Source organism: Coturnix japonica, chromosome 12, assembly GCF_001577835.2.
Source record: "Coturnix japonica isolate 7356 chromosome 12, Coturnix japonica 2.1, whole genome shotgun sequence".
Lineage (NCBI taxonomy): Eukaryota > Metazoa > Chordata > Aves > Galliformes > Phasianidae > Coturnix > Coturnix japonica.
The window spans coordinates 15,956,397-15,984,221 of NC_029527.1; the positions used below are offsets into that span (position 1 = coordinate 15,956,397).

A 27,825-nucleotide genomic window follows, 5' to 3' on the forward strand; every position below is an offset into this window, starting at 1 on the left:
ACGCGGGCGGTGCGGGCACAACCCCGCCCCCTCTGTTAGTGATGGCCCCGCCCCGCGCCGCCCTCCCGCCGCCGGTCCTCCCGGGGCGCTGTTCTCACGGCTGCCGATAGGGGGCGCTGTGGGGCGCGGCCTGTCCTGGTGCGCCGCGCGAACCCGGCCGCGGCGTCATATGACCGAGGCGCGGGGGCGAGCCGGGCCGTGAGGGAGCGCGCGGTGCCGAGGAGCCGCCGGAGCCGAACCCGGTTCTCCCGCCAGTGCCCGGCCGTTCCGCCCCGCCGCAGCCATGTTGGCGCTGCTGTCCCGGCTGCTGGACTCATTCCAGGTGCTATTCTGGAAGGAGGAGATGATGCTGACCCTAGTGAGGCTACAGTACTCCGGCAAGACCACGTTCGTCAACGTCATCGCGGTGAGCGGGCGGGCCGGGGGCTGGGAGCCGGGCCGGGGGCTGGGAGCCGGGCCGGGGGTTGGGAGCCGGGCCGCCGCGTTGTCCCTGTGTCACGGGGGGGCACTGCGGCCTGGGGGCGGCCTGCACGGGGCTGGGCCCGGTGAGGTGCCCGTCCCCGGGGCGGCTGCGCTGCGGGCTGTGCAGGCCTCGGCCTCCGGGTGTCATCAGCTGCGCTCCCTGCTTGGTCTTTTCGGCGCTCATCAGTAAACGCTGTAGATGTTTCCCACCCCGTTGTTGTCCCTATTTTTTCTTTTTTTAATCCTGCGTCAATTCATGCACGTTATTGAGCTGTGTTAAGCAGTACAACTTCCAGGCCTTGCAGCAGCAGCCTGCTGAACCTGGGCCTGCTTATCAGATGCAGGAGGGGTGTGAGAGCCTTCCCTCCTACGCAGAGCTCTGCTGTTGCTGAGTGTGAAAAAGACTCCCTTGTTTAGATAGATTTGTGGCCCCTTCAGCGTCCTGTTCGGCAGAGCATTGACCAGGGGCAAGCTGCAATGTGTCAGCTGGTGGAGGGAGCTTGACACGGAGGTGAAGGTACCCTTTGCTTTGCAGGGAGCATGACTGGCTTGAATTGAATGCACCTAGAACAGAGGGCTGATGTGCTCTACTTCAGATTCAAGCGCACTTCAACTTCTTCTATGAGGCTGTGTACATTGAGGCTGTGTACACTGTTGAGTGTTTTTATATACGTATTTGAATGAGTAACTCAGTAGTAAAAGAGACACTGCCATTCTCATTTTGTTACACTTACCACGTCAAAACACAATGGAGCTCATGTGCAGTGCTTCGTGGCTGCTGTGATAATTACATAAGATGGTAAAAAGTGCCTCTTCTTCAGCCTGCTTGTATGAAGTGAAAGCTGCTGGACTCATGTGAGAACTCCAGAAGCCTTTTCTTTCACATGCTACTGGCTCTCCCTGCTTTTGGTCCTGGATTTATGCAGATGGAACTCAGCCATTGAACCATTCAGTCTGTGGTTGTCAACCTGATACTGATGTGTGGTTTTCAGCTGAACTCGAGCACTGGAATTACTTTGCAGGTTTTCACTCTTTTGCTGCCTAGGATGGTGATGGCACACATCAAGCTACTACTTTCTTGTGTTTTGGAGCTCAAGATGGTGTTGTTTGTGCTGTGGGCTGCTGCAGAGTTAATTGCACTGTGTCTTCAGCTGTCTAGATTGTCCCAGGTGGCAAAATTACTTAAAGCAAAGTTGACAACTGTGCCCAGCTTGCTTTGCTGGAGGTTGAAGCTTGCAAGGTTTTAACTGCTTATTAGGATCACACCCAGAAATTTATCTGAGTGAGTGTCATTCAAATTGGCTTGCAAAACCGAGTGAAATAAGGAAGTCATTATGTGTAAGGCACAGCATCGTTAACTGTTTTACGTTTGGGAGTAGCAAGTCACATCTCTGAAGCTTTTAATTAGGAAATCTGGTGACTCTCAGCAAAACAGAGTGAGGGGACTTGCTCATACCTTTAAAAAACTAATAGCATGGACTGTTGTCAGCATGATATTGCTTCTTACAGGAACAGTACTTTAGTCTACAGCATGAAGAGCTAACCTTGTGTCTTGTGCTGCCTGGACCTTAATTCAGAGTGTGTGTTAGTAGATCAGTGCTGGAGAAGAATACCTGCTCCCTGTAGACCGGTTAATGGCTTGGATGGAAGTAGCTGTTGTGTGCTGGGATTCCATAAAACTGAAATGAATGACACAGCACGGTGCTAGCCTGATAGAGCAGCTTTAAAAGCTGGATTGCATGGCAGGATGTGGCTCAGGGTGTTGCACTCTGCCTAACAAAAGAGCGTTACCAGTCTCTTGACAACATGAATTTAATCTAATGTAAATCTCTAATGTAATCTTCTGTCTTACGTGGGTACCCAATCAGATCAGGCACATGGAACTAAAGGAAATCTGAAGTCCATTACCTAGGAGGGTTGATACAACTCCCGGCTGCCTCTGAAGAGGAAATGCCATGGAGGGCAAAGAGTCTGGTTCTAGAATGTTCTTTCTAGGCTGGGAGCAGGATTTGCCTGTGTTTGTTCCTTCAGTGTGAAGAAGCTCTCAGTTTATAATCACACCAAACTTAGTTTGACTGGTAGGTTTAAAAAACATAGCAGTGAAATATAGTTGTAGCTGGATGCAGCTTCTGCTTTGCTAAGGCTCCCCATTAGTCACTGTCTCTAATTAGATATTTAGCATAAGTTTTCCATGTGCATGAATAAACTTGCTCACAAGGGAGGATGTCATTTCCTCCTGGTTTTAATTTCCATAATGTGGATGGCCTGTGGCTCCTTTCAGTGAAACTGCATGTCATCTCAGTATTATCACCTCTCGAATTGTGAGCTACTTATCTAAGGGCCTGGGATAGCCATTGTTTTCTGGAGTCTGCAGTATCTTCTGTTTGCATCTCTGCAGCCAGTGTCTGTCAGCAGGCTTTGATCAGACCCAGCAGAGCTGCAGGCCACGGCCACGCTGCCATGGGGAGATGGGACAGACAGCTGAGTTCCACTGTCATGTGATGCAACTGCAACGTGACTCAAGCAAACCGATGGCTTCCAGGCTGCAGGCAGTGCTGGTGAATGGTGGGACACCAATCAGCTTCAGAATGTACCTCATGGAAGAGCAGCATTCCCCATTGCTGATCCTTGATCCAGGCGTTGGGTGTTGCAGCTCTAAAACTTCATATCTGGTCTTCAGTGGGGAGGCCTGCAGTGATGAGGAGGGAAACAGACTTACCCTACGCTTGGTCTGTCTGCCCTGACCCCTTTTTTGGAGTTTCTCTCAAAGTCTGAATTAATGTGAATAGTTTTTAACTTTGAAATATCTGACAAGCTTCTGAATGAGGCCTTGGTTTCTGGGAAGAGGCAACTTCAAATGAAACTGCTCTGAAGGGAATGTTCCTTTAGGCAGCTGGGAGCTGTGATTTCCTTCAGTCCATGTGACTATAACTTTGGTTTAAAGTTATGCTGGAGGAGCATGGAAAAAGATTGTTCCAAGGGGCTTCGTTGCTGGTTTAGTGTCTTGTGAAGCACCCAGGTGGGTCCTGGGTGCGTGTGTCACTTTGTAGCACTGAAGTGAGATGTGTGATACATATTTTAGTAAAGGCTTTCTTGATTGCTCAAGTCTATTGAAATGGATTGCCTCACTTCATTAGGTAATAAAGCTAATACAAGGTGACTCATGCTCCAGTTAATGCTTTCTGTTAGGTCTTGCTTGCTGTACTCCAAGTGGTCTGAAATAGGTGGCTGAAATCTCATTGTTGGTCTTCTGTCCTGGTGGTGAGTTCCCATATGACACCGTAAGCAGCACAAGAACTTAAGTGGTAACGCTGGAGGAAGACAGCACTTGCCTGGTTGTCACGGAGGTGTGAAATGTCTCAAGCTCTTATACAACTGACTTCTAGCTCACAATATGCCTTTTTAGCTTGTTTCACTTTTATGTGGTAGTTACGCGATAGCACTCCGTGTTCTTTTAAATATACCATTGAAGTCACTGTTGGGGAAGGAAAATCGTGTTTTTGTGTAGACTTCATATATTTTGCTCTCAGCAGCCATTCACAGAAATGCTGTTGTAAAGCCTTTTAAGGGACATAAATCTCAAGGACTCAAGCTTCTAAACCAACAGTGATCACTACAAGTAGTTGAAACACTGAAGTATTTTGAGAAGGAAATTGACTGCAGAAACTGGAGTGCTGATTTGCCCATGTATGATGCGTTTTCTTGGTTGAGGTTATAAATGTTGCATAGAATGACTGGGGCAGGGGTGGCTTTTTGTAATGCAGAGTGGACTGTGTGGGTGAGCTGTTGTAGCTGATGTGGTGCCCGGTGCCATCCCAGAGGGGAAGAAGAAGGAACACAGGCTTTACTACTACTTTGGACTTGAGACAAATGGCAGGGTTAGTAAGCAGCTTGTTTCACTGTTAACTTTGTATTTATAAAGCAAACACCCCTCCTCACTTAGTATTCTTTTTGTGCTTCGTTGATGCTGGGTTAAATCCTTGTCAGAAGTGCTGTCATCCTACCCTTCTGGAATATGATCTGTAATGATAACTGGGCTCTCTGCCGTCTTATTCTCAGGGGAAACCTTCAGTGGGAGCTGGCTGTCAAGGCTGCCTCTGGCCTGCTGCTGGGCTGAGCAAGCAGAGAGCAGGCTTATGGGAGAGCAGTGCATCCCCCAGAGGCAACCTCACAGAACTGAGGATAAAAGCAGCACTTGAGAACACACTTGTACTGACATACAGTTGTCAGTAGACCCTGCTACAGCAGGAACAAACTGGGAAGCAGCATGGAAGACTGAGGTGTGGTGCAAGGGCTGATGTGATGCTGGCTATGGCTGGGCTGGCTGGCACCCAGCAAAGCACTCAGGTGTCTGTTGCTTTCGTGTAACAATGAACTGTTAGGTGAAATTCAGTGTAGTGCAGCCCTGAACCAGATAGTGTCAGCTTGTGTGTAACAGATGGAACAGACTTGGTTGGTGTATAGAGAAAGCAATTCATAAATGCTATGGTCTGTGCAACAACTGGTGCTGGCTGTATGGTGGGATGAATCAAAACTGGTTCATCCATGTAGGTATCTGCCCTGTAATCCTAAATTACTTCCAGGCTGTAAGCAGTTTTGCTCCTTATCCCAGATGGGATGATAATTGGGCAAGGTTTCTGTTTCTCTATAGTAAAACCTTACCCACATCTCTCACATGCCAGCTTGTTACATTAAATCTCCCTTGGGTTGGACAAGGATCACGTAAGGCTGGCTTGTTGCCTCTGGCTAGCTAAGAATTTCCTTCATCTTAGTATTTCAGGTCTAGTATTTGGTGTGATTTATTGCCTGAGCTGGAATATACAACCTTTGGCTCAAGGTGGATGTAACTGGGCAGTTCTATGCTGGGCTTTGCTGTAGTTGTGAGGTACCAACATAAAGGCATAATGCAGTACCTGGGTGTGCCAAGAAGAAATACTAGAGAGCACTTGTGTGTAGCTCATCTTAGTCACTGCAGCAGTGACTGGTGTTATTTGCTATTAAACAGATTAAACATTAATTCTAATCTTCAACTACTTTCATGTAAGTTTTGTCGAATGTTGGTGCCTGTTGATGCACCTGACCTTAGGAATTGAATGGCATTAGATCTCTAATATATCGTGTGCTTGGGTTCTCTGGGAGCCTGGAATGTAGTAAAGGGAACATCTCTGAAACCAGGAGGCTTACATGCTAATCATGCAGGTTCCTTCTGCATAATGGCCTCTGAAATCTGGTCTGTTTAGTCTCCATCTTATCTCTCACGTGTGGACTAGAGTTAGCTTTGTGACCTTCACCAAGCAGCTTCCATTAGTGCTGTCTGGTCTGTATGGCTGCAGAGCTAAGGCCTGCTTCATCATCACTTCTAGGGCACAAGGCTGATCTGAGAGGCCTCAAAGCGATGCAGCGTCTGCCCCTTGGAGCATTCGTGGGTGCTGAAAGCAGATGCTATTGCTGGGTCTGCCAGCAGCTGCTCTGCTGTCCTTGAGTGCTTGAGCAATGCTTACTGCCTGCGATAACAGCTAAGCATTTTCAGACCGAGAATAGAAAATATTTCTGTTCTTCTCAAATTGTTTTAAAGCAAGTATCTATTTTAGAAGGAGGAAACATTATATTGTGAAAATAAGTAATAGGGCTGAGTAATCTGCTTTGGGGAAAGTAGGCAGGGGAGAAGCCTGATTCAAGCTGAGCTGTATACTAAGAACAGCACATTCTTGTTGTCCTGTGACGGCTTTTTGCATGTAGGTAGAGCTGAATGCATTGGCTTTTCTTGTTTGTTTTGACCGTCTCTTGGCCTGCCTTAAAAGACAAGATGACCACCAGGAGCTTTCCTTGGGTATGGCTGGCTGAATTACAGTACTCCTATGAGTAAGGCATTTCAAATTAGGAACAGAGTTCACTGAAATACTCAATATGAAGATGGATGTGCCTCACAAAGCTGCAGTTTGTGCCCACCTCCTTAGAACCCACAGCCTCCTGTGTTCCTCCAGGGCAAGGACTTGCTTGTGTTTTGGAGATGGAGCAGTAAAAGCACCTGCTGCCCTTCCATCCCGCTTCTGACAGCTCACAAAGTCCTCGCTGGTTTGTCTCACCTACAAAGCAGGGTATAAAAAGCTGAAACATAAGTTGCTACACCACAGTCACATGGCTACAAGTCTGAACAAGTTGTTCTACCTGGGCACAGTGTGTGTGTATGGAGTGCTTGGGAAGTAGCATGAGGTGCAGCAGCTCTTCTGGAGACTTTATGAAAGCTTGTGATGGATCGTGGCAGTTGTTTCAACACTGCTGTAAGTACGTGGGAAAGGAGGAGTTGCTCTAATGTGAAGGGATTTGTATTTTAAAGTGGCTGTGGGAGAGCATAAAGTGTTGATTAAACAGCTGTCTACCTGAAAGCATCTGAGGAGGAATTGCTCACAGTTCTGGAGCAGCAGATAAATGAAGGTTCTGTGCTTAGAGATGCTAGTTAGGAGATGTGGGTGTGACTGCAGAGGCAGGAATGCAGTGGTTCTTGAGCAAGCTGACCCTTCAAAGGCAAGACCAGCAGCGCAGGCTGCAGGCTGAGCTGCTTCAAACAGGGAAATGCTGCTTACCCACCTGCTGTTGAATCACACATCATCAGGATGACTGCAGTGGATGAGCTGGACAGTGGGCTCTCAAGGTGGTGATGGGAAGCCTCACATTCAGGCTCTGGCTGTGTTTGTTGTGGGGGTCAGCAGCAAAAACAAAGTGCCATTGAGCTGAAAGAGTTGGCCAAATAAGCAAAAATGAGACGAGAAGTCAACTGAGAACATTTGGATGGTATTGTTTCTTAGTGCAATACTGGAGTCTGTGTATTGTGCACAGCTTCTGGCTTTGGTTTGCTGGTGGAAGATCACAGTTTGTGTGTGGAGGGGAGCAAACAGATGAAAGCATGGGCTTCTGAGTGACAAGTGAATGACCAAGCATGGTGTTTACAAGCTAGTTGTTTTCTGGCTGCAGACTCTGAAAAGCATGTGGTTTAAGCCTGTCCAGGCAGACTACTAACAGCTTGTAAGCAATTGGGTCCAAACTGTAGGATGTAGTGTTTGCTGCTTCATAGATCCCAAAAGGGCTTTTCATTCACACTGGCTTTTCTGTGCAGTGTGAGTTGAGAAAAGCAGAGTTTTTACTGCTGTGATATTGAGCCCTAATTAAGCAATTGGATGCATTTGAGTTGACCTTTCTTTCCAAATGTGATGTGACTGTCTGGTTCTATTAAGCATAATGGATGTAGCGAGATGCGTAATGCCCACTGTGGCTGAGATTCGCCTTCTGCCAGGGACCCAAAGCCTCGCTGGAGAAATTGGTTCTGCTGATGGTAACACTTGTTGTGTTTACTGGGTTAGCTACCAGAGATAGCTGTGAACTTGGCTTTTATCTGTAGCACAGCTTGAAAGTGTAACTGAGAGTGAAACATCTGCCATTACAGAACCTCTCTAATGTTACACTGTTTTGTAGCAGTTATCTCAGAGCTTAAGTCCATGCTAAGCTGATAGCATCAGGTCGAAATGCTTTGGTTGCCTCTTTCACTGCTAAACACATTGGGCACAGAGCTTTACAGGAGGCAAACCTGTCAGATCCTTCTACCTGCTGGACTCTTAAAACTCTTCAGGTAGCTGGTCCATGCCTGTGGCTTGAAGACTTACCTCAGAATGATTTACTACTCTGTATGCTGTAAGAGTAGCTTGCATCAGGGAGGCTTCTGAGTATTTTAGCTTCCAGGTGACCAGAAGATCCTATTGTACAGAAGTTGGCTCCTGTACCTGCCCTGGCTATTTGTTCAACTATGTAAAGAACTTCTCTCAAGTAACTTTGTTCCTTTGGCTGCCTCAAGGCCTGAAGGATTATTTAAGTCATTGTAAGAAACTATGTGACTGACCTCAAGCAAGCTTCAACTGAAATACTTCAATGTAATACATGCGACTTCTTGGCTCTGAAGCCTTCAGCTGGGAGGCACATAGTAAAATGCTGTATGCTTCTCTGGCTATGTAAACTAGTTGTCTAAGTGCTAGATTTAACTTTTCTTCTTTTTTTCAGTCAGGTCAATTCAGTGAAGATATGATTCCTACTGTGGGCTTCAACATGAGGAAAGTTACGAAGGGTAATGTAACAATAAAGGTATGTGAACATTGTTGACTCTCAAACCCATAAAAAGTTATGTTCAGAGTCCAGTTTAAAAATGTTCAGTTTTGTTCCCACCGTTGGTACACATGTAGGAAACTGAAAAGGCCCAATTAAATCTGTCAGATAGCTTAAGAATGTGCTTGTTTATTTATAGGGCTTCTTAAGTGAGAAACTGTTTGACTTCCAGATTCATGGGCTAGTTAAAGCAATGCTGTAATAATGCTGTCTGGCTTTAATGTGAGTGAACTGTCACATGCTCAAGGCACAATTTCCTATTCTTCTACTCTTCAGTATTGCTCAAAGTTTAAGTCAAAAGCAGGGTTTGGAATTACTGGGTTTTCATGTATTCTACAGTGTATTTCCACAGAAATGTAGTATGTGGGTGGTTTTGTGCATTTGGTACAAGATGCTCTGGTTTTCATTGTGTACAGTTGGGGCTATAAGCTTTGTGCAGCTGTATTTTCACTGCTGATGGAGTTTTTTCCATTCTAATAAGTGAAAGGTCTTGTAGCTGACTCAAGAGAAGAAAACTGTTTTGACTTCTTATATTGTGCATTTAGATATAGCATATGGCTAAATCTGTGTTGTTTTTTTTTTTCCTTCCACTTGAGATTTGGGATATAGGAGGGCAGCCACGGTTCCGAAGCATGTGGGAGCGATACTGCAGAGGAGTTAATGCTATTGTGTAAGTGTCATCTTCCTTTGGCTGTACTTAACTGCAGATTTGCTGTCTTCTGCATCTATCCAAACAGTGTGCACTTGCCTTGATAGTACTTGTTTTAATTCTGAAACTGTGCTCGAACCATTGTGATTTCTTTGCCCTTGAGTTCAAGGCTCAGGCTGAGTTATTTTCTCATCATTGTCTACTAATGTTATTTTCCCATTTGACTTGGGTGGCAGTGTAGTCTGATGGGAAGAGCCTTCCATTTACATGATGGTGGGGAATTTTTTTGCAAAGATCCAAATTCTTTGCTCAGGAGACCTAGCTCTGTTTAAAGCTTCAAATGTGTTCAAAACTGACTGCGTAGCACAAAGACAGATGTTTCTGGAGGAGTTCAGTCTTGCTAAACTAACCTTAAATTCTCTTTAAAGCTACATGGTAGATGCTGCAGATCGTGAAAAAATAGAAGCCTCTCGGAATGAGCTGCACAATCTTCTAGATAAGCCACAGTTACAAGGAATCCCTGTAAGTAATTTGTCTCATATCACTATTAAATGTCCTTGAGAACTGCACATAATCTTAGTGCTGCTGAAGATTATTTAAACTCTGAAGTATAGCGTGAGCATTCTAAGCAATATCTGAACCTAGTGTCTATAATCCAGTTGTTGACCTCAGCAAGAACTTCAGTGATCATTCTTCACTTGGTGCCACCCAAAAAACGTGGAAGAATAATCTATTCTGCCATATGAATTTGTGCTCTTTTGAGGCGGGCTATGGTACATGTTAACCAGAGTAAGTTTGGGAGGTCACAGTTGAAAGTTCACTGGGTTTGTTCTCACTATTATCAGCTGATCTTGTACTTGCTTTTGTACAAAAGAGGTTTTGGGCTTTTTTCCCTGTAACTGGGTCAGTCTTTCTTCTCAGCTTGGCTTACTACTGCGTATCTTATTCCACTGGATTTAATAGTCTGGTGTAGACTGCTTGTTGCTTTCCTAAAATAAACAAAACAACAGAAACAAAGCTGAAATTGTTTCTGCTTTGAATTTCAGGTTCTAGTACTTGGAAACAAGAGAGACCTTCCTAATGCTTTGGATGAGAAACAGCTAATCGAGAAGATGTAAGTCTAACCCTTCTGAAGAGATTACTCATAAATGAATTCATGTAGGTAAGGGTGTTAGTTGAAGAAGCTTTCTGTTTATAAGTGGAAAGCACAGTAACAAGTAGCTGAAACGTTGTACAGAAACAAGTTCCATGATGGAGTGGAAAGAGATTTTCAATGTAGAATGCTTGATAAAACGGAAGTGTGTGTTTTAACTTTATCTCTTTTGTAGGAACCTTGCTGCTATTCAGGACAGAGAAATCTGCTGCTACTCAATTTCTTGCAAAGAAAAAGATAATATAGGTAACTATTAACCTAAAACTGCATGCATAAGAAGAGCTTTATGCTTTGGACTGTAGGGCTAAATTAACTTTGTTACCATCAGGTTAGAAGAGGCAGCAAGGGCTGTCAGACTGGCTTGAATAATGGCGATGTTTATCTGAATGTAATTATGTCAGCAAGACAAAGATATCACTTGAAGTCTTTCTTAGGGTTGTGGTTGACTGAGGAACCCAAATCTCTGCAGCGCCTCCAAATGTTGCTTGCAAGGCTCTGGGCTTTTACTGGACTAGAACATAAACAGCAGACTTTCAGTTTTGTTAATCTGCCTTGGACCATCTCTAGAGAAGGGCTGCCTCTGTATTAGGGGCTCTGGGCATACCAAGGTGATGCTGGTTATGCAAATACAAATCACTTGAATATGGAACACTTTTTCTCTCTTCAGATATCACGCTTCAGTGGCTTATTCAGCATTCAAAGTCTAGAAGAAGCTGAAGTCTTCCTGGAATCTCCAGTACCAGTTGGCCATAATCTCAATTGTCCACTTCCCTCCATAATGAGATATAACCCAAAAATCCTGTATCAAGAATCTGCCTTTTCACAGTTCATTTCTCATGTGCACTGCTGAAGACTTGTATTCCTATTATGTCACAAAACAACTAGAGTTGTCATAAAGTCAGCACAAATATTTATTTTACAACCATCTATGGTGGGAGGGTTGTGGGGGGGCTTTTTAAGAAAAAAAAATCTACCATGTTAACTATGATGGTACACTCTGTTCTGGTTTTTCAGGGCCAGGTTTTTATATGATTTTCAGCAAGTGTTTTATTTCTAGTGTTTAGTGGCTTGAAGATGCTGATGCTTGACAGCATTAAGATTCTGTAAGATGCCACATACAGTAGTTAGAAAACATTTAAACGTGAGTTGTGGGATAGTTTATCTCACAAATGCATGTGATGTGTGTATGTTAGCAGAGAAATGGATCCTGTTTGCAGAGGGGAGCAAAAGACATAGCTCAGCATCACTAATCTACAGCTGGGATCTTATCCTATCACTTAAAAGGAAAAAGAAAAACTTATGATGAATTAGGAGAGTCAACTGCTTAAATTCATTTTGTTGCTTATGTTTAACATTTGTCTGGGGAATGGGAATGGACTGTTCTGTCAAGCTTTCAAAAACCGGAGTATTCCAGCATGACAACAAATTGCTTGGTTCAAACACACTTTTCTGTCTTCTGATTCTAGTGATCTCTATCCGAAAGCAGAACACACGTTCTGAGCGGCTGCATGACACTTAAATTACTGATGTTTTTGTATAGAGTCAGTTGTTGACCTTTAGCACAATATCTATGTAATTGTCCGGTGTCTCCTGCTCATGAAATAGCTGGGCACAGTTTCACCTGGTGCTATGAAACATCTCAGCTATTGTGACAACTCTAGAGCTGCCTGCTTTCTTGATGTAACCATGTGCAAAGTCTGTAAGTGGCAAGGTGAAATGTTCAACTGTGTCAAAGCACAAGAGAGCCAACGAATCGATCCTATTTCTTGACTAGCTTCTACAGTGTAGGGAAGTATATACAAACTGAAGATTGTAATGTTTTTGTAGCTTTACTTTCTCAATGACTTCAATATATTTAAAGGGACAGACTCGTTAAGACTGGTTTGTTCATACAGTAATGTCAGTGTAGCTTGCTAGTGTATACAAATACATGGTACACCTGCTTGCATTGCCTCACACTGTGTGTGATTCTTCCTTACCTGAATGTGGAGTTTGCGTTACTTTAGAGTCTTTGGTTGAAGACGCTGTTTTGTCCGTATCAATAATGAAAAATCAGTTTTACTTTAGACTACCATGGCCTTACTGTTCCATACCAGCTGTTGCACAGACACTACGTGCTGCCTGCGTTTGGTCTGAACTTGCATTTAACTTCTTGTCCCCTTTCGGTTCTCTGAAGTGTGATTTCAGTTAATTCATCATCTGGTGCTGTAGAGGAGAGGGTATATTAACTTGCTACTGTAGTCCTTAGTTCACTGTGAACTGCTACAGTTACCTTTATCTATCAAACTTGCTTGTGCCTAAAATATGGAAACTAAACTAGAATGTGTGAATCTTTGTGGGGGACCAGGTCACTGTTTAGCTAACTGGCCTATAGGTAAACTTGATGTGTTTGGTGTTTATATACTTCACTGCTTTCAGTATTTATGGCATCCAAACACTACCAACTGTTAACCTGTGCATTACTCTCTGCATGTGAACAACTTATACAATTACTGAACTTTGTAAATACGTGGATTTTTTTATTTAGGTGGATGCATATGTTGGTTTACTGCTCTTCAGCTTAATTCAATAAACTTCTGTTTTGAGGGTTGTATTGACGCTTAACCGACTGACTGGAGTTGATGCGTTTAACTCATGGCACTGCGGGCTTGTTTGCTCTCTGATTAAAATTAAATGGGCAAAGAGGTGCAGTAGAAATACCTGAGCTTCCTCATCTTCTGTGGTTGCACTACTAAAGTGAAATGCTTACAGAACTATCTTTCAGGCCCGAGGCTTTCTCAGCTTACATAAACAGGCTTAACTAGAGTTGATCTCGGCCGTCCTCAGTGCTTTTTTGCCTTGTGAAAAGGACTTGCTGATCAGCTGAAGGGTCGTAAGCAGGTCAGCCTCCTGGAGTTGTGTTTTTAGAGATAAAAAATACTCATATCTAAAATCTTGTTTCTTGTTCTCTGAACTAGTTGTGGCTTTTCTAGCACAAGTATCAGATCTAGCAGTGTCTGATTGTTTATTACCAATTAAAGTGTCACGTTTTGTATCTCACTGGAAGGTGAGGCTTTCATTGACTGCGGTTTCCAACAAAATGCCTTTTTTTTTGTCCATATTTGAATCTGTGCTGACTCTTGATCTCCAGCACTGATCCATTAATTTCTCTTAGATGGCTGATGAACCTGGAGGATGGTGTGCCGACATCTTTCCAGTAATGGTAACAAATTAAATGACTTCTGTGTGCTCCACCTCCATATAAGCCTTTGCATTTCCTGAGCTGCAGTGAGCTGGTTCTTAGCTCTGAGTATTGGTCATTCAGCAACTTTGGCTTGTGGAAAGGGCTGAGAACTGTTGAGTTAGAAGATCAAATGGGTATTTGTTCAGTTGATGGGAGTTCCCTGCATGCAGTGTTAACTACCTGAGGCTCCAGTCAAAGCAAAAATGCCTCGGTACAGTGTTACTGTTTAAGATTTGTCAACCTGGCCGGTCATTTAAATAAGCTGCAGTGTAAACTTGGCCCTGGGCCCTTTGCTTGAGATGGCATTTAAATAACAGGTGCTTCTTCTGAATGTGGAGAGCAAGAGAAGCTACTGGGGAAGTATAAATAGGTGTATTAAAAAAGCTTAACTTCTTGTTACTTCACAAAATGACTCTACTTGGGTTTTCAAGGCTGTTGTGCTGTTCTAGATGCTCTGGGTTACTTACATGGCAGAAATGTAGACCTTAAAGTGATGATGAATCCAGTGCTGAGGATTACACTTTCTGTTTACTGAAGGCTTGATGAATTTGTCAACCACCCTCATTCTGATATGGAAGTGCAGTAAGTCTTTCCAGAGAAGGGAGGCTGCTCTCTATACCTTCCAGCCTTGGACTGAAATGGTGACTTGCTCTTCTGGCATAGTTAATTCCAGGACTAAGCACTTTCTGTTCTGAGAATGGTGAGGAGCTGTCTGCTGAATTTGGTTGCAGTAGTTGTGTTATAGAAATCTGTTGGGCATCATCTAATGTGAGAAGTGCACAGATGTGGGTGGAGCTGTTCTATGGCCCTTGGAGCTCCTAAGTTTATTGGTTTGTTTTCTTTTTCCATTTTCATGGAATCAGGTTGGAAAGGCCATCCTGATAGGTTGAGAAAAACTCTGTCTTGGATGGAAGAGGCCAGGACTTAAGCAGTCTTTCTGGTTAAAGCAGTGAGCATCATGCGGGGGGTCTAGAATGACCGAAGTATGGTTTAGCTGCATTATCAAGGTAACTTTTCTAACATGGAGTTGTGTAGTGACGCTGGCTGTGCAATGGGTGTGCTGGCATGTCATGATTCGCCTTGTTTGTGCTTAGTGAATGTTAAACCACTGCTCTCCTTGGGCTGTGTGCCTCAGCTCTGCTCCCTGCTGGCTTGGGCTTGCACTGAGCCGTACACTAGAGGGCTGGATGAATATGAAACGGGATACAAGTGAGATGGAACAGGAGCGTGCACATAAGGGAGAAGAAAGCCGTGATGGCTTTGATTCCATTGCGGCGGCAGGTTGGTAATAGACCTTAGTGCCAGGATTAGTGCCTTGTACTTCTGACACTGCAGGCTTCGTTCTGTTAAAGGCGGCATCTATCATTGTGATCGTTTTGGAGTGCTTCAATAAAAGCGTTGGAAAGAAAAATGTTCCTTGGCATATTTATGTGTGGTAGAGCAGCTGTTTGGATGGCTGTTAGAGCTGTGTACCTCATTACTTTGTTAAAATAGCAGTTTTTAGTGTGGATGATCTGGGAGGGGCTCCGTGTTGGTGCCGGGATGGCGGCCGTGCCGTGCTGCTGCTCCGCCACCGCCAGGGGGCGCTATAGGAGCGGTCCCGTTCCGCGGTGACCCCGCGCTCGTTGGTGACGCAGCCGGAAGCGCCGCGCTCGCCCCGCGCTGCCACGACTGCCCCGGCCGCCGCCCGCCCCGCCCCTTCCCCTCCCCCCATGATTGACATCTCGGCTGGCCTATGAGCGCCGCCCGTCCCCGCCCGCCCCGCGCTTCGTCCAACGCCGAGTTCTCCGTTTCTCTTCCGCCGTCCCAGCAGCCGCGGCTCGGGCGGGCGGCCCGGCGGAACTATGCGCGCGGCGCGCGGGCGACCATGCAATGGCGGTCGGTGGTGCTGGGGCTGCTGCTGCTGAGGCTGGCGCTGCACGCGCTGCTGGCGCTGCTCCCCGCGCTGGGGCCCGGCTTCTGTCTCCGCCTCCGCCTGCCCTTCCCGTTCCCGCCGCGTTCCGCCGCTCTCGGTCCTCCCGGCTCCTCTCGGCCGCCGCCCGGCGGGGTCTCGTCGCACTGGGGGTCGCTGCGGGGCGGTGCCGGCGCTGCGGGGCGCGATGAGTACGAGAGCCGCTACAGCGCCGCGTTCCCCCCGCAGCTGCGGGCCCGGCTGCGGGACGCCGCCCGCGGGATGTTCGCCTTCGGCTACGACAGCTACATGCGGCACGCCTTCCCCAGCGACGAGCTCGACCCCCTGCACTGCTGCGGCCGCGGGCCCGACCGCGACGACCCGTGAGTGGGGCGCGGGGGGTCGGGCCGGGCTGTGGGAGCGGCCTCTTCCAGTCGGTTCCGCCTCAGAGGCGGCGGCCCCACGTTCCCGGAGCACCCCGGGGCTCAGCCCCCCCTCCCCGTGCCCGCCCTGCACGGCTCTGTCCCGCTGTCCGACCCCAACTATCGCGGCCCGGCCGAGGCCTCATCCCCACACGCACCGCCCGACTTCCCCGTACCGTCACTGTGCCCGTGTCGGTGTCCTGGCCGGCATGGCTGACGTTTGGCTTCTGTCTTACAGTTCCAATCTGAACATCAACGATGTCTTAGGAAACTACTCGCTAACGCTGATAGATGCACTGGATACCCTAGCGGTGAGCTGCCAAAATACTTTGGTTTCTTGTCCGGACAGAACACACGTTGCCCCATAGAGAGCCACTAGTTAGCAAGGAGGAAGGGCCTGGTGTCATAGATGAGAGCAGTGATGGGCTGGCTGTCAGTGCAGGGAACTAGCAAAGGCATGCAGCAGAATCTGATATTCTCACCAGCTTTCAGGTATCTCCTAACCCTTAGTCCTTTAAAGGCTTTAATCTCTTCAATAGCTGCACTTGTGCTGCCTGAAAGAGCTTTAGAGTTACTGCAGAGCCTACTTAAGCTAAACTGAATCAGAAGCTCAGGAAGGAAGCTCAGATGGTGAGCAGGAGGAGCTGGGAGGAACAAACTGAATGTTGCAAATGAATTGAAAGGTCCATTCGTGTAACTGGGATATAATGACCACAAGCAGTCATGTCGCTAATTAAAATAATATCACTAATTAAAATCTAAAGGCAGGGTCTGTTAAGTCCCTGTATGGTCTGTATGGTCATGACTTTCTGAAGGGCTGAAGTCAGGTGGATGAGAGGTTTTGAGAGACACAAGGAACTCCAGATGCCCTTGACAATATGGCACTCTGATCCGTTCTGCTCAGCTGTCAGCAGTGGAAATGAGGCCAGGAAAGTGGGAGTCTGTCATTGATTGTTTGCTGGTTAATTCTGGACCCAGGTGTGGGAAACTGAGAATCAGAACTAGCACAGAGCTTCTTTTAGAATGCTTGTGGGACTGCAGGTGTCTTTGAACTGAGGTAGCATTGTAGTTCTGAACAGCTGCTGTTAGGTAGTACTTTAGGATGGGTTTTTGCAGGGAAGAGGTAACGTGGGCTGTAGTAAAGCATTCATTTATTTGATGACCTCTTGAAGGTGGTCTTGCTAGGTATTGTGCTTACCAATTTTTCATTTTCCCATCTTCTTTTCAAGCAGCAATTATGCATAATGATAATAATAATAATGATTTTTATTTATCTAAAAGGTAATGGGGAATTCCTCCGAGTTCCAGAGGGCGGTGAAGTTGGTGATTGACACAGTTTCATTTGACAAAGACTCAACAGTCCAAGTTTTCGAGGCAACCATCAGGTACGTTGCCCTAAACCAGAACAGGGTTAAAGGCTCAGTGTGCATGTGCTACAGATTGGAAATAAAATCATTGGTAAGGATATCAGTGATAGTCTTCAGTACATTTCCTTGGCTCAGGTTTTTTTCTGAGCATACTATGAAAGTGTTGCATCTTTCCTTGTTCAGCACTATTTCAGTGAGTCAGGTGTGCTGCGATGCAGTGGTAGTTTCAGCTGTCCTTGGTTTTCAGCCTGCTACTTTTTGTTGTTGGTCTTGCAGCAGACTCAGCTCTGTGCACCACAAACATGAGTTTGCATGTTTTGATCATCCTCCATGGACCTTCTGTTTGCTTTCACTTTTGTTTTAGATGAAAAGCAGAACTCGCCGGCCTTAGAGATGGGTTTAAAATAGTGTCTGATACTGAATGGTTTAATTGTTTGAATAACTGCCTTAACCTGTTTAATTGCTGCTTAACTTCACTAGGATTTTTGGGGGTGAAATGTTAGGTTTATATAGCAAACTTAGTGTCATTTGCAGCAGTAAGAAAAAAAGAAGGTGGGGAATGTGGTCTGTGTGGTAGGCTGAAGTGTGCTCCTGGGGGAGGTGAGTTTTGCATTACAAGATCTTGAGATTTCTGCAGCTGACAAAACCAGCGTGACTTCTGGATCTTAGCACTAACGGTGCTGGAAGAAGCAGATCTCTTTCTGTAGTGTCTCTAATAGGCAGAAAGCAGTGCTGCTGTTAAATGCGCTGCTGGTGAGAGTTGAGCTGAAGAACTAGGCTCAGATTAGACTTAAAACCTGGAGCTCTTTTCCAATAGGGTTTTGGGAAGCCTGCTTTCTGCCCACATAATAATCACGGATGCCAAACAGCCATTTGGTGATATGACCATTAAGGATTATGACAATGAATTGCTGCACATGGCTCATGACCTAGCAGTGAGATTGCTCCCAGCATTTGAGAACACCAAAACTGGAATTCCATATCCTCGGGTAAGTGAGCGTGTTGGCGGAGTGTGGAGGGGATTTAGAAGCAGTATCTCTCCTGTCCTGCAGCTGAAGTTCTGTGCCCAGTTTGTGCAGCTGGGGTTGCTGGCCTGCACAAAGATGTATTGAAATGGGGTGTGTGCAAGAACTGCACTAAGCCATGGTGAAATGGGTGCTATAAAAGTTGTTCCTCATGTTTAGCATACCTTTTCTTCAGGCTGCTTCCTTGCTCTGTGTACATTGCAGCCTGTGGGTCAATAGTTATTTTTTCCATGCTGTTTGGCTAGGACGTGCCCTGCCCTGTGCTTTCCACAGTAACAAACAGTGCAGTCAGTGAGAAGGTTGACAAGAAATACGATAAAGGCAAATAGTCTGGGAGAATACCTGTGCTGAAGGTGAATTTTGGGTATTTGCCAGGCTGGATGTGGCTCTGGGCAGCCTGGTCTGCTGGTTGGTGACCCTGCACTTAGCAGGGCTTTGAAACCAGATGATCATTGTGGTCCTTTTCAACTCAGGCCATTCTGTGATTCTATGAATTCTTTGGCCAAGCAGCAATATGCTGCTGCTGGTGCACTGCAAAAATCAATCTAGAAAGGCCTTATAGTAAGTGCAAGGTTGCAGGTCAGAGCATGGCTTTGTGAGGTGCAGTCTGCCTTGTTGCTGTTAGCACTCTTTCTGCTTTACAGGTCAACCTGAAGAAAGGGGTTCCTCCAAACAGCAATAATGAAACCTGCACTGCAGGAGCTGGTTCCTTGTTGGTGGAGTTTGGTATTCTGAGCAGGCTGCTTGGTGATTCCACGTTTGAATGGGTGGCCAGGAGAGCTGTCAAAGCACTCTGGAGTCTCAGGAGTAACAACACTGGACTGCTAGGTAATATCTGAGGTGACACTGTATTGCCTGGCTGTATGTTTTAGGCTGCCTCAGTCTCCTGTATTAGAGTGCTGTTACTCCATAGGTTTCATTCATGTGTTAAAGACTTTGTTGATCTGTTACCTCTGTAGCTGTTAAGTAGTGCTCTCCTTGTGCTTTCCATTGGCCTAATAGCACTTTAGAGTTTCATTAGAAAAATGGATCATGAGAGGGCATGGGTTTGCAAAGACTAGAGTTTCATTAATCTGGGAAATGAACCGGGAGATCTTCATTTCTCTTCCTCTTAATATGGTTGAGGTTGGCAGGTAACTAAAAGTACTTAAAACGAGAGCAGGTGTATTCCAGCTCCCAGGATGAAGGCACTGTAACACATTGAATATAATCTGTTTACTCCTCTTAAGGTTTTTTTTGGAAGTGTTCTATTCTGAAGTTCCTGTTTCTGATTGTTTTTTCTCTGATGCACTTAAGATTGTTAAGACTAAAGCTTCTGTCTGTTCTATCAGGAAATGTTGTGAATATTCAAACTGGCCATTGGGTTGGAAAGCAGAGTGGCTTGGGAGCAGGATCAGATTCATTTTATGAATACCTCCTGAAGTCCTACATCCTCTTTGGAGAGAAGGAAGACTTAGAGATGTTCATTGATGCTTATCAGAACATTCAGAACCACTTACGAAGGGGGTATGTTACTTTATATGTGTATCGTTTCTCTAAACACTAAAGATTCTAGTAAGATATGATGGCTTATATAATGTTTGGTCACTCTCTACAGAATTTTTTCTCTTCTTGAAAGAAGAAAACCTTATTTTTGTGGTAGTCACTGTGGAAAGAAAGCTATGATCTGTATGGTGTTATTGGTGCAAAGAAGCTGAGCTCATTACTATCCAAATCATTAAAGCCTAGGCTGAGAGAAGGCTGTAGAACTGTGAAGGGAGTGTATTAAATTAGCTAGTATAGTACTTATTATTACTATTATTATTATTATTATTATTACTTAGTATAGTATAGTACCTGATCTTACCTTGTGTGACTTCTTGGTAGGGAGTCTGCTGACAAAGCAGAAGAATATGATGCACACAAATACATTTTTTTTAGAGCTGGATGGACTTGTTTGTGCTTTTCAAAATGTCTTTGAGCCTAGCAGTGACCAACTGCAGCTTGTTCTCTTTACTATTGGCAGTGCTGAAAATTAAACATGCATTGTGTTCTCATAAAACAGTGAAGGTTGTTCTTATTGTTACTTGGCAGTCGAGAAGCTTGCAATGAAGGTGAAGGTGACCCGCCTTTGTATGTTAATGTAAACATGTTCACTGGACAGCTGATGAACACGTGGATTGACTCTTTGCAAGCCTTTTTTCCTGGACTACAGGTAAAGCAAGCTATTTCTTTTAAAGGCTGAGAGATGCAGTGGGCAGGTTCTCAGAGAGACTCACTCTAATCCCAGCCTGTCAGTGAGGCTGAGCGTCCACTGAGATGAGCTTTAACCTGTGGCTTTGAACTGGCTGTTCTGGTAAGAGTGAGCTCTAGGACAGTTCAGCCTCTGTGCTTCAGTTCAGCATTACAGTGTTGGAAGGCTAAGGCCTGCTTTATGTGAGCTTTGAGATGCTTTTTAACTTACTCATGTAACCTCAGTGTTAGTATGCTGTGTGTGAGGGCAGTGTTTCACTATATGACGTGTTCTTATACACAGAGAGCAGTTTGCTGGCCTTCAGTATTAAGCATGCATGCTTATGGCTGTTGTCATGTCTAGGTGTTGATAGGAGACGTAGAAGATGCTATTTGTCTCCATGCTTTTTATTATGCCATATGGAAACGGTATGGAGCTCTCCCAGAAAGATACAACTGGCAATTGCAAGCACCAGATGTTCCCTTTTATCCACTGAGGCCGGAGTTGGTGGAATCCACATATCTTCTTTACCAGGTACTTCGTTATTCCTAACTTACAGCTCGTGTTTTGGCAAAGATGGCTTTCTTCAGTCTCTTTCTCCCTGCTGCAGTCCCTGCTGTGTACTTAGCCATAGAACTTAGTGGTTCTGTATCTGCACTTCTTACACAGAGGTCTCTATTTCAGTGGTTGATTGTTGTTATGTCGTTGCTATGTTGTCTGCTTTGAAAACAGTCTCTTTATACATAAAGCAAAAGCAAGACTAAACACTCTGTTGAAGAATAGCTGGCAGACTTTTACACAGAAGAGACCTTGTGACTTCTTAATAGAAATCACTGAAGTAAATGTAATTGCTTTCTCTGCTGTGTTGTCCAGGCACGGTCTCTGGCAGCAGATGCAGTAAACTGGAATGGCTTTCTGGCTGTAGGAAAGCTATCAGAGCTTGATGTTATGACAGGTTTTACTGCGTTGTTGCACAGAGTAATCTAAGTCACGTTCCTATAAAGATAAATATACTGTAACAACTGTAACACGTGAGAGTCTGATGCTGCTGTGCCTCTAACTGTTACTTCTACAAGGTTTCAGAAATTCTGACTCTGCCCGTTGTCTTTCTTCCTTTTTTAGGCCACAAAGAACCCGTTTTACCTCCATGTGGGAATGGATATTCTGCAGAGTTTGGAAAAATACACAAAAGCAAAGTCAGTCTTCAGTGTTCTTTGCTTTCTCTCACTGCTATATACTTATCTATTTTATGTAAATACTCTCTAGAATCCAATCTGCTAAGTGTAGGTAAACCAGAAAGACCAATCCTCCATGAAAACCACAAGTGATTAGTTATATATTGAACAGTTTTATTTCTCATTTGAAAATGAAGTCTCTTGTCCCAGTAACAAATTTATGCCTTCCTAATTTTACAGCTACTCTTTAAATGTGTTATTGATGATCAATTGGCAAAAACTGGTAAAGTTATTATTTTCCTATGGCTCCTGCAATAGTAATTGTCACCTCATTGGCCTGTGCTGTTTAACTAACTGGAAGCATGGCCTGTAAGCGAGGCTGCTGCACATCAGCTTTCTTTTCCAGTCAGCAGCTGGAAATCCTGCATATCTGTTATGCACTTCTGAACCTCTTGACGGAGTCAAAGGCAGGATGGCGGATCTTTGTTTTGCTGTGGGCGTTTGCTTTGCTTTCATAGACAAGTCTGCACTACCTGTAATGTCTTCTAAAATGGTGACGTTCTGAAGTTAAGTGGGATTTGGATGAAAAGTAGTAGGTAACTCAGGAGCAAACCTTTTCTTGAGAGCAGGCTTCCAGAGCTGTGTCTCATTGTACTCACTGTGGGGAAATGACCTGTTTATGCAGGGTGATTGGAGAGCACCTTGCTTCTTTGGAGGATGCTGTTAATAAGTCTGCACAGTGGAACAGTCAACCACAGTGCATGTGGTTGCAGTCTCATCAGGATACCTGAATCATCAGTGCTTCCTGATAAGAGACTTGTGTCATTTTAACCCAACCCCTACTGCACTGGTATGGTCTGAAGTTGAACAGTATTTAGAGAGTCCTTCTAAGCTCAAATGAAACTTAAATCTTTCAGGTGTGGCTATGCTACGTTACACCATGTGGTGGAGAAAACAAAAGAGGATCGAATGGAGAGCTTTTTTCTCAGTGAAACATGTAAATATTTGTACCTGGTATGTATGTAATAATTTCACAGTTACTCTCTTGTGAGTTTTGTGCACAAACACAACAAGAAGGCTGAAATTGTGCAGGGCTCTGGGGAACAGGAGGTATTTAAGTGGCACTGTGTGCTCCTTTCTTGGACCCCACTCTAATCCTGGAGGTTTGGGCAGCTGCCTGGGCTTGGTATGCTGAAATAAAAGAGCTGGCAGCTCTTTCAGGGTTGGAAGCTGCAAGGAAAAAGGAGAAAGACTGAAGGTGGCTGCGGCTCAGCTGAGTTGCTGCTTGTAGCCTTTTTAGATGAATAGCAGCAGCCCTCCAGTTACTCTCTATCAGGCTTTGGCAGTCATAGGAGAAAATATTTGAGCCAACATGGCTTAAGCTACTGTTCTCAATGTCCTTTACTATAAAAAATGTGCAACTGAATAATAACAGTGGGATGCCAGCTTAGAAACGTCTGCATAGAAAGACACGCAGCATAGAAAAATAAGGGTGATTGAAGTTGTATGAGAAGTTTTGCTCTCTTAACTGCTAAAATATCAAAACTGTTTCTTCCCGTTTGCTCTGACAGCAGTTAGCCACTAAAAAGCAGCTTTTAGTGTGGTGCTTCAGAGTGTGTGAACTGACGCATGTGACTGTGCTTTTTAGCTTCTTAATGGGGGAACTTGAAAAATGTGCATGCTTAATTCAGCTCCGTCTCTCTCTCCTGTAGTTGTTTGATGAAGACAATCCAGTGCATAAGTCTGGAAATAAATATATGTTTACTACTGAGGGACATATTGTGTCTGTGGATGAACGTTTTCGGAACTCACTGTGGCAAGATATCCTCCCTGGGGAAGAGGGCAGCACAGAAAAAGTCAAGCCTAATGAATTAAAGGCCGTCAATTTCAGTTCTAATGTAAGCAATGCACTGACTGTCCCTGGTGTGTTACTGTGTGTTGGACTGGGTTAGGCAGAGGAAGAATAGCTTGCAGGTGGTACTTCAGGGTTCTGCTTTGTTTCCTATGTAAGTGTTAAATAGCCAAGCAGCTCCTTTGTTAAAACAGCCCTTTGAGCATTGAAATGGGCAGGTTAGGTAAGGTGAGAGGGTCTGTGTTGAAGGTGAATCCTGTCCTCTTTTAAGTATTTTGCAGTAAGGAGTTTCTTCTTTGTTCATTTCATTTCCAGTTATTTTTCTCTTCCATTTTATCTTGTCCTGAAAGTTCTCCTTTGTTCCTGTGAGGGGAGAGAGAAGAGCAGAGGGTGGCATAAATGAAGGTGATTTCTCTTGAACAGGAATTGACTGAGTGCTGAAGTATGGGTCCATTGCCTGTCAGCAACCAAAACAGTTATGTTTTTAATACATGTTTTTAAGTCTCTGCTGGTAGCTTCTAGCCGTGGCTCCTTCGTCCTTCCTTCCCCAGCCCTGTAGAAGAGGAGCATTTCATCTTAAAAAGACATTCACAGTTGTCATAGTGAAGGAAGTATTGATCGAATAACAAGCTGCAGTAGTTTGGCTTGTATTTGGAAACTTGCAGCTTGCTCTGAAGAAATGCTTGCTGCTTGCTGATGACTGTGCTGCACGTTTGTAAAGGGAGAGAAAGCACTGAAAGTGCTGCTGGTTACAATGCTCTGTACTGGGAAGAAGGCTGTGGTCATCAATGCTGAAATGACTGCGGTATTAAAAGAAGATACGGGATTGATTGTCTGCAGGTTTCCTTAATTCTCATTATTCTCATTTTGTTAACAGTGTAACAGAGTTCCAGATGAGAGGAGATACTTGCTGCCATTGAAGAGCAACTACATGAGACAGATTGATCAGATGGTGGGCTTGATATGAATGGTTCTTCAAAGTAACTTCTGTCACGTACCAGGAAGAGCGTGGGGTTTGGCTCTGGATATTCCTCTTCAGCTGCACAGCTGTGTGTGCTGAGTCACATGGGTGTCCCCATGCTTGTTAGTTTTCAATTATGGACGCGAAGGGAGATTTAATTCCCTTACGAGTTCAGTCTTTTGAACTATGGGAACTCCATGTGCCTCCCAAATAGAGATTTCTTGTTTTAAGACTTCTTAAGAAAAATGTTCAAAATGAAGGTTGGATATACTTAAAGGAAAAAAAAATTGGCCTGTGCCACTTAGCTACCTCTCTGTAGCTGCATCCCAGATTTCCCTTTGGAAAAGGGTCAGGTATTTAATTTGAAATGATCTTGGGATTGGGGAAGGAATGGGAAAGTGCAATTTCTTACACCAAGTTTAATTATTGGGTTATTCAGACCAGCAATACACAATCTGAAGTGCTTCTCAGGTAGGGACCCACTGGTGGTGGGTTTTGGCTAAAACAAAAATGCTCTGTGAAGAACTGTGTCTTGAAAAGATAGCTCTTGATCACATAAGAAGCTGTCAGTGTAGTCATGAGATCCCTCATGTGCACGGTTGAATATTGCCGTGCAGTCACAAGGGCTGTAGCTACAAAAACCAGTAATAACACAAATTTGGTGCCTTCTTTTGTAAGGGAGGGTGGGGTAGGGTGGGGAGGACGAGGGGTCAAACTTCAAAGCCACTCAGCTGTGGAAGCAGCTAATGTCCAGGGTCACAGTGCCTGCCCTGTGCCTGGTGCCTCTTCCAGAGAGATGCTGCTGAGAACTGCTCTAACAGTCTGTGCAGAACAAACTCCTTCACATTCCTTACAGCATTAATGTTAGTGCCTTACGTTTTCCTCAATACCAGGACAAACTGAGCTTACCTGGGAGGAGGGATGGAGTATTTGAGTTTGAATATGCAGTTGGTCCCAAAGTAATTTAAAGAGTAACTCAAATGTCAGACAACTTCAAAAGGAAAAGAAATAACTTTTCTAACAGCACAGCTGCTGTGCCCATCCCAAAGAATACTTCTGGGCTTGTTTTCTGTCAGTGTTATCGGTAACGGGGCCATCTCTGCATCATTGTAGGGCGGGAGTCAGTGAGAGGTGTGAGCTCATCCTTCTGTCATGAGGCAGTTTGATATGTGCCATCATAACTGTGCCTGCAGGAGCTGTCGGTGCTGTGCACAGTGCTGGAGTGTACTGCAGGCTGTGCCTTTTGATTCCAGTGAGAAAACTGCTGGTGCTTCACCCCGCCATCTTCAATTGCAGCTCAGGTATATTTGAGGAATAGCAATATATGAACTTTTAGGAGGAGGGTAGTTGAATTCAGGCTGTGCTGTTGTGAGGGCTGAGAACAAACCAAGGCCAAACAACTTAGTCCTTGTTTTTTCCAATGGCTCCTTGTTGCTTATATGCTTTTTACTTGCTGCTGCTGACTGCAGTTGAAGCAATTGAAGGTTACAATTTGGGTTCATTGTTTTTAAATTAAGGCTTAAAATAAGGGCAAACTTGATCTGCTGTATTTTCACCTTTTAATGTTAACATCTGTTCTCGTAAGCCATATATTACAACTCAAAACATTTCTAATAAATATGAAGTTAGTGCTTAAGAGGTTATTGCTTGAATCTTTTAGTGTGCAGATGTATCTCAGGGACCTCATTGTAGAATCTTTTATTCCGTGACAGCTGGATCTCATATTCAGGCAAAAAAATACATATTCCTGTCTTCCTGGTTTTAATGAATGTGTTTTAATAGGAGATTTTGGAGGTAGAGGGAAATATGTTAAGATTTCCCAAACTTTGCAGTAGAATCAGTTGCCTTTGCTATCTTTGGCAGCTGGCAGTTCCGACTCCTTCAGAACTGGCTTTGCAAACCTATTGCTGGAATGTCTGTTCGGTTGCCTCAATCAAAGCAGAACACACATTCAGTGTGTTCATATCCAGACGTATTGGGAATGGTTCTTCTTAACCAGTGAGCATTGGCTGGGTGTGTTGGCACACTGCAGTTTGTGAACATCTACAGAAGGGTGGGAGGATGCATGGAGGGAGTGTGTGCTGCCTTCTGCAGGAGGGAGACAGCAGAAATGCCTGCGGTTTCTGAAATGCTGCAGGGTCAGACCTTGCTGTGCTCAGTAATGTGGCGTTCTGGAACGTTCCATTTCAAATCAGTGTAGTGGATGCCAACACTGACATTGCCCTGGGTGTGTTGTGGATGTTTCTGGTGGTGGTTTTTCCCCACCTGGCACTGGAGCTCTCTGAATGTTTATTATGCATCGTGCAGTTGCCTCTGTATTGTGCCTTCTGAAAAGCCTGGTAAGGGTTCCAGCTGAGTGTGTGCACTGCAGTCTGCTCCAGTGTTTTCCCCAGGGAAGCACAGGGCTGGAATGAAGTTGCACAATCTCCTACCACCTTGCTTTTCACTTCTTGCATGTGCCAAGAGCAGTGAGAAGCAATATGCAGTGGGAGCAGAGCGAGCAGGCCTTGCAGCCTTTCAGCCCATAATGACTTAGGTCATTAGTTGCAATGCCAGCTTGTGGATGGGCAGCTTCTCTTTGAAACTGTGCTGGAATTTGTGTTGCCAAGGTGAGCTAATGGCTGTCATCCCACAGGAGCATTCCTGCCTCCTGGGAGGCTGGTTCTGGTACATGGTGGAAGGTTTGTGTTCTTCAAGGTGCCAACTTTTCTCTCTTGGAATAAGAAAACAAGTGTTCTGAGATACTTTCCTCTGTAATGGCAGGGCACGTGCTGTGCACTAACATGGATTGGTTTGTGAAAATCAGAGGTCAATGAAATTGGTAACACTGCTGGAATAACTTGCTGAAACAGGTTTTGTATTTCTTGGTATCATGTGCAATATCAATGTTTCCTAATTAAAGATACAGTGTATGCTTAATTGTTGTTTTTCAACAGAGTATTTAATTGGGGATGGGGAACCTTTAACGGGACCAAACGCGCTTTTGTGAAATGTCCAAAGTTTTTAAAACTGAGCTTCGATTTTAAAGTTTTGCATTAAAAATGATGTATTTGACCACTTCTAGCTGTGTTTTTCTGTAGCTGCTGTGAATTCATCGTCAAGTTTACATATCATCTCCCAAAGGCAGGGAAAGACAGAGTGTGTGCACCTCATCTTTGCTGTTCACCTGACAGGAGGTGAAGGTGGGCTGGGAGAAGCAGTGAGTAAAGGGAAGCACCCATGGGGGCTGTTCAGGCGGGTCTGGGGCTGTTCAAGCAGGTCTGGGGCTCTTCCTGAAGTTCT

General features: G+C 44.9%; 2 protein-coding genes across 3 annotated transcripts; both read left to right on the plus strand.

Annotated features, from left to right (window-relative positions):
* Positions 1–152: 152 nt before the first annotated feature.
* Positions 153–13,023, plus strand: ARL8B (ADP ribosylation factor like GTPase 8B). Of its 2 annotated transcripts, none has more exons than XM_015875341.2 (7): positions 153–406; positions 8,512–8,592; positions 9,210–9,283; positions 9,691–9,784; positions 10,309–10,376; positions 10,591–10,661; positions 11,083–13,023. In XM_015875341.2, exons 1-7 carry the CDS (start codon positions 284–286, stop codon positions 11,130–11,132), a joined length of 561 nt encoding a protein of 186 aa, XP_015730827.1. In that variant the 5' UTR covers positions 153–283; the 3' UTR covers positions 11,133–13,023. The 2 variants fall into 2 exon arrangements, with proteins under 2 accessions (XP_015730827.1, XP_032303112.1); XM_032447221.1 differs by lacking the exon at positions 153–406 and adding an exon at positions 6,699–6,743.
* Positions 13,024–15,429: 2,406 nt separating this feature from the next.
* EDEM1 (ER degradation enhancing alpha-mannosidase like protein 1) lies at positions 15,430–27,602 on the plus strand. Its single transcript, XM_015875343.2, has 12 exons — positions 15,430–15,912; positions 16,190–16,262; positions 17,233–17,336; positions 18,136–18,307; positions 18,988–19,171; positions 19,675–19,849; positions 20,417–20,537; positions 20,919–21,089; positions 21,678–21,751; positions 22,648–22,744; positions 23,443–23,628; positions 24,460–27,602. The coding sequence occupies exons 1-12, from the start codon at positions 15,506–15,508 to the stop codon at positions 24,547–24,549; spliced, it is 1,854 nt and encodes a 617-aa protein (XP_015730829.1). The 5' UTR covers positions 15,430–15,505; the 3' UTR covers positions 24,550–27,602.
* Positions 27,603–27,825: the final 223 nt, after the last annotated feature.

Bases quoted from the DNA above. Each gene is read 5' to 3' on its own strand.
- ARL8B (XM_015875341.2), top strand. From the start codon at position 284: ATGTTGGCGCTGCTGTCCCGGCTGCTGGACTCATTCCAGGTGCTATTC. The intron at 10,377-10,590 runs GTAAGTCTAACC...TCTCTTTTGTAG, and splicing joins AAACAGCTAATCGAGAAGAT to GAACCTTGCTGCTATTCAGG. The intron at 10,662-11,082 runs GTAACTATTAAC...TTCTCTCTTCAG, and splicing joins CAAAGAAAAAGATAATATAG to ATATCACGCTTCAGTGGCTT.
- EDEM1 (XM_015875343.2), top strand. From the start codon at position 15,506: ATGCAATGGCGGTCGGTGGTGCTGGGGCTGCTGCTGCTGAGGCTGGCG. The intron at 18,308-18,987 runs GTAAGTGAGCGT...TCTGCTTTACAG, and splicing joins CTGGAATTCCATATCCTCGG to GTCAACCTGAAGAAAGGGGT. The intron at 23,629-24,459 runs GTAAGCAATGCA...TTTTGTTAACAG, and splicing joins CCGTCAATTTCAGTTCTAAT to TGTAACAGAGTTCCAGATGA.